Below are 12775 nucleotides of genomic sequence, written 5' to 3' on the forward strand. Positions count from 1 at the left end.
AGCTCTCAAGTTCAGCGTTAGGGCTGTCCATACCCAAATCTCCCTTGAAGCTCGCGGCTGCTCAATGGCCAACCTACTGCGAACAGGACAAGACTACTCTACCACCCACAAAGCCAACTGTATCGTGCTTTCCGGTCAAGGTCATCTTAGGATATACAGCATCACGTCATCCATAAGCAATTTGGTGCAGAAGAAGATATCAACTCAGGCAGAGAGAGCAGCCTGAAGCTTAGACCACAGGCCAATACTGTGCACCAAGGCCGGGGGTGGTCTGGACAAGGAGCCAGCGATTAGTTGCGACGGTTCTCAAACATTCCAACTGACTGACAGTCTTCCCACGCTCCAGGCTTCCGTATCGTGAGTACCGGCAAACTCAAACTTGGATCCAGTGGAATTCCACTACGTAACAAGTTTAGCAAAAAGTTCCGGAGTGGCTTGGGAGAACCTCCAAGGTTTTGTCCTTAAGACTATTGTCATGCGACGATAGAGCATCTATCTTTCAGCTCGGGCCCCGGCCAAAATCCGACACTTTGAGGGAGCTGCAGCACCAGTCGACATGGATCGGCCGCGACACCATAGCCACCATTACCTAGACCAATCCCGCACCCCAGTCTTACGAGTAGGTAGAGCACACCCCCCTGGAGTCCACCATCGTCCGCCCTGGCGCCCTGGGCCATCCCGGAGGTGGGCTGAGCGGGCCAGATTTGCTGGCCAAACCGGCCTTCCCTACCATCAACCGTATGCCTGTTCCAGACCTCTTGCATCCAGCCCAGTCGCGACGCAGCCTAGTGCATCCGACTTCTGCACCCTGATTGCCTGAACCCAAAGCCTCATCGTCATCGATACACACGGTGTGCGTGGGCAGATTGAACAATGCACGGCCACTCCGATTTTGGTAGGGCTGAAAGCCGGAGTATTTAAGAAACCCTCCTCCTCTGGAAATGCGAAATGCTCGATTCTCCACCCACTGCTCTACCGGCTCCTCCACTGATTTTGCGGTGGGACTCATCTTGTTGCGTGCGTTTTGCAGCAGAGCAAGCACGTGGCTTCTCTCGTGTGACGCAGCACGAATTTGGGTCTCAGCTGATGCCGGTGGGTTGTCGCGGACCAGAAGGGTATCACTGGATGCTGCGACTGCTCAGTTGTATCGGGCATATACCGTGAAGCCAGTGCACTAGTGTGGTCATCTTCAGGATCCACCATCATCCCCTTGTGCTGACGGTCTCGTTCTTGTTCTCGAGGTCTGCTGCCAGGTACGCCGCACCTGGTGCAGCCTCTGTTCAATGCCTGCTTCGATCACGGCTCGTCCGGTGGTGGGAGGGAACAGGTTGGATTCGGTGCACAGGTTGTACATCAGACGGATGACATCGAGTTTCTCTCGTTCGGGCACGGCGGTCCAGACGGCATTGACGTCGGCCCATTTGGAATTGGGATGAGCGGCACAGTACTCGCCGTGGACTCGTCGGGCAAAGTTCTTGAAGTTATCGAACTGTCGGTTGCTGAGGCCAAGCTTTTCCTGGACTTGAGCAGGAGAGTCTCGCAGCCTGATGGGCGTTGTGCTCATGTCGAAATCGAATCGGAATCTGCAAGTCCAGCGGTACGACAGAAGGGAAGAGGTCAGCAAGTGCACGGCACAGGAAGAATTCAGCCTACAGTACAGGACCCAGGACCCTCGACGTTCTTTTTCAGCCTGTCTCCGAAATGAATCTTCCGGAGGAAAGGACATAGCCGTCGCTTGTCACGGTGACCAAGGTTCTGCACTGGCACTCCTGCCCAAGTGCACTATTCTCCCACTACGCATTTTTGCCAGTTCTCTTACCAAACCTGCCCCTCCAATTGGGCTCCGCCCCACTGCGGAAATGCCAAGCGGCCAGGGAGCACTGTCAGAGGAATTCCATAATCGGGTTCCTAGCCGTTGTTAGACAACCTACAACAGAATGGGTTACCCGGATGCGGCGCCGGATGGGCAGAGATGGGTCCAAGCCTTGGGCAGCTTAAGGCTTAAGGGAGCTAGAGGCCTTCAGGAGCCCGGCTGGTGGCGTAGACCGCTTGGGGGGGTGTTTGGCTTGACGGCTTGACGGGGGCCCGATGGGCTTTCCCCGTCCCCTTCGCCGTTGAGCCGTTGGAGCCAACTTGGGAAGCACGGACTTTTTTCACCAATCGCTGGGCCGGCGGTCAACTGGTCAGGCTGACATGCGAAACGCTATCGTTTCATCATCGACCAGACCACCTCTTGTGGCCCTTCTGATTCGCAAACACTCACTCCAGACGACACGCCCTCCTTCATGAAGCGTCGCAGGATCCTTTGGCGAGCATTTGCAAGTCGGACATGCCTCGAGTCTGATACAGGACGCGACACATCAACAAGAACATGAATTCCGCAAAATCGCTCGCCACCATCTGTTCCCTTCTCTCTTCTCTCTCTCCTCTTTGTTTTTTCTTTCACCGTACTTTCCTGCACAAATTTGGCGCGGTGGAATCTGCTGCATTCTCTTCCTGTTTGGGGCCTCCCATAATCTCGCTGGCGAGAGACGATATACCCTTTTCCTCCCGTTTTACGACCTTGCGATCTGACGCCCATCACACGCCCGCATTGAGCGATTGTTTTATTACGAAGGACGACACCTGTCAGCACCTTGAGCATCAACCACGACCAACAAGAAAAGATGCTCGGCTCAAAAACCCTCATTTTAACTTCGACTTACCCCGCCGACCTCTCACCGCCACCCACTAGTCGTCGTTACCGCTTACGGCGCCGCTTCATTACGGCGCTGCATCTCGTGAGCCTGCTGGGCTGCTTGATCACTATTTCGCTCTTTGCTGCCGCTATTCCCCGATGGAACGCCAATTTCTTCCATAGTACAGGGCCTAACCGGGGCGACTGGACCGATGGCATGCCTCTGGGACCCCTGGTGTTCGCCTTCCTTTATCACGCGATCGTCCTGATTCAGGTCCAACTGCAGAAGAACTCACGATCTACGGGTGACTCGAGTCATCGCCCCTCACTCTCTCGACAATCCCTGATCATCCATACATGCGCGCCCATTCTGGTACTGCTCAGCCTTCTTCCGGCCTTGTTCCTCGCAGGCTATGGCTCCTTGTTTCGTCTCTGGCAGCCAGCGGTACACACTCAGTCCGGGATCCTCGTGTGTAACACGCTCAATATTTTTGCTCGAGATTGCGAGCCAACACTCTACCACATTGGTAGCTTGCAGCTTGCGGGCATCGTATTCGGCACATTGGTGTGGATCTTGCATTTTACCTTGTTGCTGGTGAGTCTACGTAGCCTCAGGCGCTGCATGCTGGTCAAGCAGCTCCAGAGGGAGAAGATCGCGCAGTATGCCCGGAGCGAGCGGAGCTACTCCCGGGGAAGCAGGCAAGGCTATGCCAGTCGGCAGGGTCCCACTCACAGCCATGGTTCGGGAGACCACAGCAGTTCCTGGCCCCAACATGTGTATTCAGACCGATACCGAGGAGGCGGCTCGAGGTCTAGCTTAAGTTCTAAGTCTGGGCCGGGGTCGGGATCGAGAAGCAATTCGCTTGCCAGGACGACTAGCGACAGCCAGCGCCGCCAGTCAGCAGCGACGGCGGAAGAGCACCAGCAGGAAATCCCTATCTATTTGGTTCAGGCGCCCGAACAAGCACACCCACCCGTGGTGCACCGGTATGCATGAATTTTCGCCTGTGCGACCTATTGCCCCGCCTGTCGAAGGAACTTTTGTAGCGGAGCAAAGGCGTCCAAGGGCAAAGCAGGGAACGTGACAAGGCAGCATCGATGTTGACCTTCTGCACATCTCGGAATCACGACGAGACGACTCGAATGTGCCCCGCGGTGATGTCAATGAGCAGCAATGACATATGGATGAATTCCGCCAGCCTGTCGGACTGGATATTGTTTGCACTATTCTTAAAGAATTTTGTTTGCTTCCTGCGAACGCAGTGGGCCGATGTATGGTCAGGGACAGGTACCCCGTGCATCCTCGTTCCTTTCGATTCCTCCCCGTTCCTTATTTTCCAGAACGAACCCCCTTGTTCCACAACCTTGGGGTTGACCATAACTGCCGAGCCCCGCAATAACCTGCTCCGGTGAGGCCCGGCCCTAGTTGCTCCTGGAAGGCGTGGATGCTCACCGCAGAAGGGATCATCGTCAGCCCTTTTCAGCCCGCTTGATGAAGCAGGCTTTCCCCTGTTGCGCCCATTCCGCTCGCACACCCCGATCGCGGAGCACCAAGACTAAGGTCATAAGGCGACATTCATGCAGGAACGAGGTCTGGGAGACGAAACTCAGCTGTCAAAGCCACACGCGAAGGAACCGATTGGGCTGTTTGGTTCCCGTGCTTTGGAGAGGGAGCTTCGAAGGCCCCGGGTCATCAACTTATGTACACATATACAAAAAGCTACGGAGCACATTCAGCTCCCGTGTTTCGGCTGTCATATGTACTGTACCTAGTCCAGCATGCCGCATTCGAAGCAAAGGTGAATGAAGGAACATTTTCCCGGACCTATGAGGAGACAGTCTCTAGGTAATACAGATGCAGTATGAGCACGTACCTACTCATACAATGGCCCCATCTTCCGCACTTCCGAGAGGAAACGTACCTACACATGGGAATACATGCAGTACTTGCACTTCGGCCCGAATATTGTGTTTGTCACTAGCAGGCCGGCGACCACAGACAAGCAGGAACGCATGCATGTATGCACGCATTCCCGTCCTTCTGTACATAGGTATGTATGTACGTTCAGTACAAGGGCTACTACAGTAGGTCCATGCATCATGCGCAGTGACAAGACACAATGCAGCAGGCAGGCATGCCGGGCCAGGCCGGTACGTACTGTAGGTACTGGAGACGGGACTCCTTCCGAACTAGCACTGTTGTCCTCGGCTGCTTGCTTGCTTGCTTTCTTGGGCGAGGCTTGGACTCCTTGCCCGCACGTAGCCTTCACCGATACATACAGACCACTACGGAGATCCCGGGGCCCGACACCGGCTCAGGCTCTGGCATTGGGCATGGATGGAACGTCAGACCACGGAGCGGGCGAGTACAAAGTCCAACCAAGGACGGAAGCAGTAATTAGAAAGCCCCCACGTCGACAAGAGAGGGAGGGAGGGAAGGAGGGAGGGAGCAAAGTCCGGCGTGGTATTTATTCTCTCCTTCCGGGTACATGAAGATCAAGCTTGGAGTTTGCAGATGCTTTTTTCTCGATGCTAACAGCTCAATTGGTCGTGCTTCGTGCCCCCTGCTTCTTTCGTTCTTATCGAAACCGTCATGATTGGAGCTGTTACGAGTCGAGTCGAGACGAGTCAAGTTCTGCTGGTTCAATACGAGCCACTCAATATCTAAAATCCCACTTCGCCAAAGCATTCTTCTACATACTTGTACTATTCATGAGGGTTTCGTTGTCGTTGAAAACTAAGCTATGTGGTTTCGGATTTTCTTTTCTCTCTTCTTGTTTCCTTTCTCTGCTCCTTCGCTTCCCCGTGCCACTAGCTAGGTCGCCTCCCAAACCCAGTCTTTCCTGTTTTCTGCTTTGTGAATCTGTCACCACGGGCAGGGTAGATTGGCTGCCGAACACTCCATTAACAACCTGGGCACTCCCATGATCCTTCCAGCCAGTCGTACCCGTCAGCCCGCTTGTTGATCCCCAACCCTATGAACCCATCCGACAGCCGGTACAAATTGGCCGAACCGTCGGAATCCTATGAATTCCCCCATGCCCTCGTTCGAAGGCAGTGTTGTCCGATTCTGTGGTGAATTTGTGGACGCACCCCCCGGACTCAACAATTACCTGCAACCCATCTTGTTTATTTTCCAAGCTTGAAAACAAGCTCATGACTGATGCACATTGAAATCCACTTCCATCCCTATCCTCCTGTCCTCTTGTCCTCTTTCCACCTGCCCTCAAATTCCAGTGCAAAATTGCGGACAGTTTTCAAGACAAATGGAATGCTCCCTGGCCCTCTCGGATAGCCACAAACAACCTCTCTCTCAGCACTTTCTGCGAGGTATAGTCCGGAAGCTTGAGATAGTTGACACAAGTCATGACACTGGGCAGATAGTCGTCAGACGAGTAGGGTGGTTCGCTGGGTTTGCAGACCACGGTAAACATCGGCGTGAGACTCTTGAATCCTCCAATGGGAAGCTTCGGGCTGCCGGTAACGAACTGTAAGAAGTCACGGCGTTGGGGCGCCGTCAGCTCCGACATCGTCTGCAACAAATTCTTGACGCTTTTGCTGTCCATGTTGTACCCGTGATCCGCCTTGACAGAATCCATCAGTGTCTCGATGCTCCAATCTTCCTCGGTGCGTCCAAATAGCATGACCAGCTCGTCTGGGGTGAATGCTCTCAGAGAGGCGTAAGAGAAGACTTGTGAGAATCCGGACTGAAACGCACCGATTTGAGCACGGATACCGCTTCCGAGACTTAGGTCGAGCACTCGTTCAACATAATTCTGGACATTTTCCATGGTTACGCTGACGTTCGCGCCATCAGGAATGAGCTCAATGTTAGGATAGCCAGGTAGGGTGAAGTCGAGCATCAGATCTTCAACTTTGGCACCACGGATGGTTAGATCCTCGAGCGCACGCACCTTCTCGTCTTCTGTCATGGATGAATCAAGTTCAATTCTTGCCTTGGCTTTGAGGAATTGTTGAAGTTGAGATAGAGAATTTGCCAGGTCCTGGTCGATCGTCCGCAACAAGCCAATTGAGGGAGTTGCACTGCCGGCTCCGCCCACTTTGAAAAATGTCGGACTGAATGAGATGTCGATGATGCGCGAATCAAGCATCGACCGAGCCACAAATTTTCCCAGTGTGCTAAACAGCTGCAGGAGCTTTTTGCCGGCTTCGTTTCGGCTCTCCTCCGGACTCATTGGTGCCGGAAAAAGACCATTCTTGCCAAAAGCGAACTCATCGCTCTCACCCGAGTCGTTCTCTCGCCACATTTTCAGCTTCTTCTGGCAGAACTCCTTCGACACGGACGAGTAAAATTCGAGAGTCGGGCCTAGACCTGTTCCAACCTCTTCAAAGTACTCCACTTCGATGACCCCGGGCCCTGCGCCATACATGTCCATAACCTTCATGGCTGACTCCAATATACGATGCCGAGAGAGGCGCACCTTCTGGCGTTGGAGTCGGCCTAGCATGGGTCTCTCGTCTCGGCGACGATCGCGGCGGTCGTCGTTCTCTGATTGACTATTTTGCCAACGAGTCATGGAGCGTGAGTAACCGAACGAGGTTGACTGCAAGAAAAGGTGTCTAGTCTCAAAGGGAAACAGGAACGGAAACGACCGGGCAAGATCTTCGCTCCAATCTGGCAAGCAGTTACTAGCCACAATCAAGGGTTCCTCTAACTGGCGATTCATCTTGGCGGTCAGTTTCGTGTTGATAAAAGATGCAAGGGGTTCTGGATAAGACTTTGATGCTGGATGCCCAGTAGAATCTCGTAGCTCGTCAAGATTTGCATTGAGCTCGTGGAGGATTCTGAGCAAGGCTAGAATAGAGGAAGTGATAGGATGGCCACTGAACGAAGCTGGCAGACCATTTTGGGAGCCTCGATCGTCGCTTGCGGCCCGAAAGACATCAGATGGCGGACGAGGGCCGCGGACCTTTCTCCACTTCACCGTATGAAGGCCAGACCACACGCTGCGGGATGGCGAGCCCTGTGGCTGATCACGATTGAGGTAAATTGCTCGGAAGACGGTCGTGTTATACGGTATGATCTTCCCGTCGATATTGAACTCAATATGCCAGTCTTGAGGGACCGAGGCAAGGGCTTGGGCATATGAGGGGCGGCCTCCTGGGCCCGCCGGAGCTGGTCCAGGGGATTGTCCTGAAGACGATGGGCGCGTGCTTCCAGTAACAGGTGTTCCTGGCTGAGGTGTAAGGATTCTCGTACCGTCTTCTTTTCGAGCCGTCACCTTGCCGCTGGAGCCAATTTCCATGTTTACGGCGGCTGGTTCAGGCGCTTCTGCGTCGGAACTATCCTGTTGGAGGCCATCCACAAAAGCCTCAAGGGCACTTCCTCCCTCTGCATCAGGAGGTTCGACATCGTCGAGGACTTTTTCATCGGCACACTCTAATGTGTTGGAGGTGTCCTCGGTGCTAGGCTCGGGCGCTGGGGGCTGATTTGACGATGACGCTTGGGTACGACGAGCCATCCGCTTTCGCTCCGGCTTTTCGGCTGGCTTCTTGTCGATGGGATTCGGAGGTTCTTCAGCTCGTTGTTTTGTTCGAGACGGAACACGAGGTTCGGGGCGAGAGTCTACCTTCCCAGTCGATGCTGGGGCGCTGAGTTCTCGGCCAAAAGGAGACAGCAACCCTGACTCTGCCGCACCAGAGAGATGCGCGAGGCGTGCATTTGCAAGCTGTTGAAGCATGTCCCGGCGTCTGTGGGCTGATACTGGACGTTCGGACTCGGTGATTCGAGGCCGGAGGTATTCATCAAGTGCGTTGACGGTGGCAATAGCGTGCATGGAGACGACCAAATCACGATAGGTTGGAGGAACCTCGCTTTCGTTCTCTGCTGATAGTTTCAAGCGTAGCTGACGCGTTAGCATTGAAGTGGAGCTGCTCCGATTGTTCTCGGAAGCGTTGTTGTTGACAGTAACAACCTCGAAATGTTCCGCACGGCTCAGTAGATCTTGTAATTTCTGAATGAGAACACTAAACGGTGTTGCCGCTGATGTTGCAGATCTCGTCTTAATGTTGCCTTTATAGGTCGTTTGCATGAACGCTGCAACTAGATGCTCCCTAGCAGTGTTGGACGTCGAAGAGACTTCAGACAGGACCTGTACCAGGACGCGGATAATCCCGGAGTCCAACAACTCAGAACTTGTTATGCTCTCCAGGGCGTCGCCGTCGAAATAACTTGCCAGACGAGTGAAGAGGCTATTGTCAGCCTCCATCTGGCTTTGCTGGCGATAGAAACTGTCAATGTCAGTTGCCAGCTTGTGGAGGTCGGCACGAATTTTCGAAGCCTTTTCCTTCAATTCTCTGCCCTTTGGCGTGTCATATTTCTCCAAAAATTTCTTCGCGCGCATAACCACCAGATCCGCGACTCCAGCGATGGCCAGCGGGGATGGCATGTCATCATCATCGGAAGAGTCCGAACTCGGAGAATCATCCAAATCGGGATCATGGTGATGTCGGACTCCAATGTCGTCTTCCTCGTCTTCACCCTCGTCCTCTCTCATCTCCTCATTGTCTTCTTCTTCTAGATCGTCGTCTTCATGGTCCTCGCCATCCTCTTCGTTGATTTCTCCGTTGCCTCCACCCTCCCCCTCCTTATCGCCTCCCTCGTTGTCGCCGTCGCGGTTGTGGGGCTGCTTCTCGGCATCTGCTGCTTTGTTGCCGTGGCCCACCAGACCGCTGACGGGGCCATCAGGATCGTTGCTTTTGGAAGACTTCAGGTCGATTTCGAGGGGCCTATCAGCCAATTTCTTGATCTCGCCAATGACACCCTCGCGGTGGAACTGGTACTGATAGATATCTTCTAATCTCTCAAACAGGAGTTCTGAAGCCTGGAGAGCAAACATGACCAAGCTCGGGTGGTCTTCCTGAGACAATATCGACGCAAGAAATGATGCATACGGCACTGGGCGTAGAGCTTCCTCGATGACAGAGGTTTCAAGATTGGAAAGGATCTTGAGCTGGGCGATGAGCACTTTCTGGCGGACACTCAGGTTCACAGTGCTTGAGTAAGCGTCGGTCAACGTTGGTAGGAGGATGGTTGCAAAACGGCGTGTCTCTTGCTTGCAGTCTTCCAGCAGCTCGAGTCTCTTCTCCGTCCTTGATTGCTGCGTCGGTAGCTGATTGCCGTCATCAGACATGTAGTCATCCATATCTTCGTAGACTTCAAAATCCGACTCGTTGGAAAGATTGGGGCTAGGAAGGAGTTCGCATATGACGTTCAGGGTTTCGTAGATCTGCTCTCTCGGCCTGTGGATCAAGGCTTGCATGATGACAACACTGTCAAGTTTGGAGGCGGCGCCCTTGGTCTCGGTAGGAGGCGAAACCCCTGTCAGGATCTGGTACAGGGTGTCGACGACATCCATCTTCAACAATTCTGCGGAGAGTCGGGGGCTTGCTCGTGCCACTATCGCGAGGACGCGGAGAAATTCCGTATGGATATTTGCTCCAATGAGGTTCGTAGTACCTGGTAAAAGGAGGCCCAGGATTGCTCGAAGTAGTGGAGGATCAACCAGTTCCTCGAGCTTGTCTGGACTATGCTTGAAACTATCGATGACCCGGGTGACACACAAGCAGCCTTGCTCGACCACCTTCTGATCGTGGCTGGACAAGACATTGAGAAGGATCGGCATAACATCCCGAATGACTGAGAACGAGTCGTGGGGTATGTTACGACAGCAATTGGCTGCGGTGGTAACGGCAGTGCGCTGTGTGCCGGTGGCAAAAAAGTCAAGGAATTGAAGACAAGCGGTCAACCCTCCCTCGCGGACGATCGATCCTGGGAAGTCGACCGAGACTTTAGATAACGTGCTCAAGGCCTGCTCGGCGACGTCGATGTACTGAATATCAAGCAACTTCTGACAAAGGACCGGCACAGCGCCTCCATACACCACGTTGGCCACGGAGCCTCGTAAAGCCTCCATAAGATTGGCAATACAGCGGCAAGCCAAGAGCATCATCTCGGGATTTTCCTCACCCGTGATGGGATTTGGTTGCATCAAGGTCACCAGTTCTTTGACGTAAGGATCTGGCGAGAATTGGCCCGAAAGATTGTCTTCATTTGAGACCAACAGCAGATTCGACAACTCCTCTAGGGCCACCATTTGCATTGTCGGGTTGTCCGACTGTCGTAGATTGATCAGGATTTCCCTCAATCTTGATGACATGCCACTCATCATTCCACTCAGGGCTCTCAATGTACTCGATAATCCCGAGGGAGGGCCACGGCCAACACCGAAAAGCGCAGCGGAGAAGGGATCAGGGCCATCGTCATCATCCATATCGGTGTGATCGTCTCCGTCGTTGCTATCGCTGTTCGAGTGGTGAGCAAGGGGGGATGTCTCCTTTTCTTGACTTGAACGTTTTTCGTCTTCGCCGTCGTCTTTCATCTGAACATCTTGGTCCTTCTTGGACAAGCGTTTCCTTGGTCTGCGCGGCTGATGGGACGCGGGTGTAGAGGGGTCTGCTGTGGCAGCCAGTAAAATAGAAGTGTCAGTTGTGAAGCGCACGCTACCTTGTTGTGTCTTGTTGCTTCTGCTGGATTGACGGCGTGAACTCGATTTTGAAGGTAACTGTTTCTCGGACTCTTCGGTGTATTTTGAAGAGGTACTGAGCATGGTCAGATCACTGGAGCCAGGACTTTGCAGGACTATGTTTTGTGCATTCATCACATACCCATTATTAGACATCGCCACCTCGTTCTGCGCTGTTCTTCTCCGGGCTAATCGAGACACCGGCGGTGCGATGACCGGCTGAGGCTGCACCTGCTCGGTCAATTTTTGTCTCTTTCCGCGACGGGTTGACGGAGGGCTCGTTTCCTCAGAATGATCGGTAGGACTAGATGCTCGACGGGCCGGGGCCTTTCGTTTTCTCGAGGAGGTGGTGGGGGGATCTGGCGTGGAGATGGCCGTCGACGTATTGAAGGGAGCGGCAGGCGAAGTAGTGGAGGCGCCAGACTCTGCAGCGAGCCTCGCAGATGAACGAGTGACTCTGCGAGACATGAGCAATGGATCTCGTCAAAAGATGTCAAGGATGTGGTTTGAACAAAAGGTCAAGAGAGAAGGACAGGTGTAGATTTGCGGCAGTAAATTATGTGCGGTTTTAAAGTGGCCGTGGTTCTTGTTTGAACCAAGGTGAGGAGCGAGGCGGAGAAGAGACAGGGTTTCTTCTGAGCCAAGCACCCGGCGCAGGTGAATTGCAAGGCAGTGAAAATAGAGGCAAGTGAGCAGTACCTAGATCCGCTGGTGCTATTCGAAAGATTTGAAGGTAAGGAAGTCGCAGGGATGGTGGTGGTTGCAGCAGACGCCGCACTTGCAGGTTGGTGATCAGATGGAAGAATGCCTTCAGCACGTCCGAGTATCAGGTGTGATTTGGGAGGGCGTGCGGGCAGATGTGCCATGTTAACCCGCCATCTGCAGCGACGGGAAGATTGCTAACTGTGGTCAGAATGGAGAAAAGAACGTCCAACAAGATGAACGAGACGAGATATGAGTCTGAGATTGTCTTGGTGTCATATGTAGAGACAGAGTCTGAGTTGGTCAAGAAGCCTTGACGGACGAATGCTTGGATCCCAAGAACGACCGACACGACGTCGGTCGGCAACGCAGACCAACCGCAGGCCTCCGTAGCCCTTTGGCGTAAGAGCGGAACGCCATGCCCTATCCAGCCACTGGATGACGGACCACCAGGCCGCAATGTTTCAAAGCCCGGGGGGACGCCCTTCTTGCTTATGGGCGGTCCAGAATATATAAGGGGTCGCAGCTCCCCCCAATATGCTTAACCAAAGCCCTAACCAAAGCCCTCGACTTCTTGACCGTGCGAGCACAGCTCTCCCTAGCACCCTTGAGGATCTTGCAAGAGGCGTGCATCCGACTGTTCTCTGTTCTAAACACACATACCTACCTTCTACGTAACTATACAGGCAATCTTCCAGGCAACATCTCGAGGGATGAGACTCATGCACTCTGCAGGCCAACCGTAACTCGATCAGAGCCTCCCAATGAAAATGAGAATGCTGAAATGAACACCAGCAGCGTGTCCTACAATGGGGTTTGGTAGCCGGATGAGTAACTGTATGAAAAGAGC

At 53.6% G+C, this 12775-nt stretch overlaps 2 protein-coding genes across 2 annotated transcripts; both read right to left on the reverse strand.

Annotated features, from left to right (window-relative positions):
• Positions 1-1189: 1189 nt before the first annotated feature.
• Positions 1190-1564, reverse strand: AYL99_10109 (hypothetical protein; the record flags this gene model as incomplete). The annotated part of the gene is made up of 1 exon (XM_018841615.1): positions 1190-1564. The coding sequence occupies one exon, from the start codon at positions 1562-1564 to the stop codon at positions 1190-1192; it is 375 nt and encodes a 124-aa protein (XP_018689324.1).
• A 4370-nt stretch (positions 1565-5934) lies between these two features.
• On the reverse strand, positions 5935-11691 carry AYL99_10110 (E3 ubiquitin-protein ligase TRIP12; the record flags this gene model as incomplete). Its single annotated transcript, XM_018841616.1, has 2 exons — positions 5935-11299; positions 11366-11691. 2 exons carry the CDS (start codon positions 11689-11691, stop codon positions 5935-5937), a joined length of 5691 nt encoding a protein of 1896 aa, XP_018689325.1.
• Between the last annotated feature and the right edge of the window lie 1084 nt (positions 11692-12775).

This window comes from Fonsecaea erecta (genome assembly GCF_001651985.1).
Source record: "Fonsecaea erecta strain CBS 125763 chromosome Unknown Scaff10, whole genome shotgun sequence".
NCBI classification, from domain to species: domain Eukaryota; kingdom Fungi; phylum Ascomycota; class Eurotiomycetes; order Chaetothyriales; family Herpotrichiellaceae; genus Fonsecaea; species Fonsecaea erecta.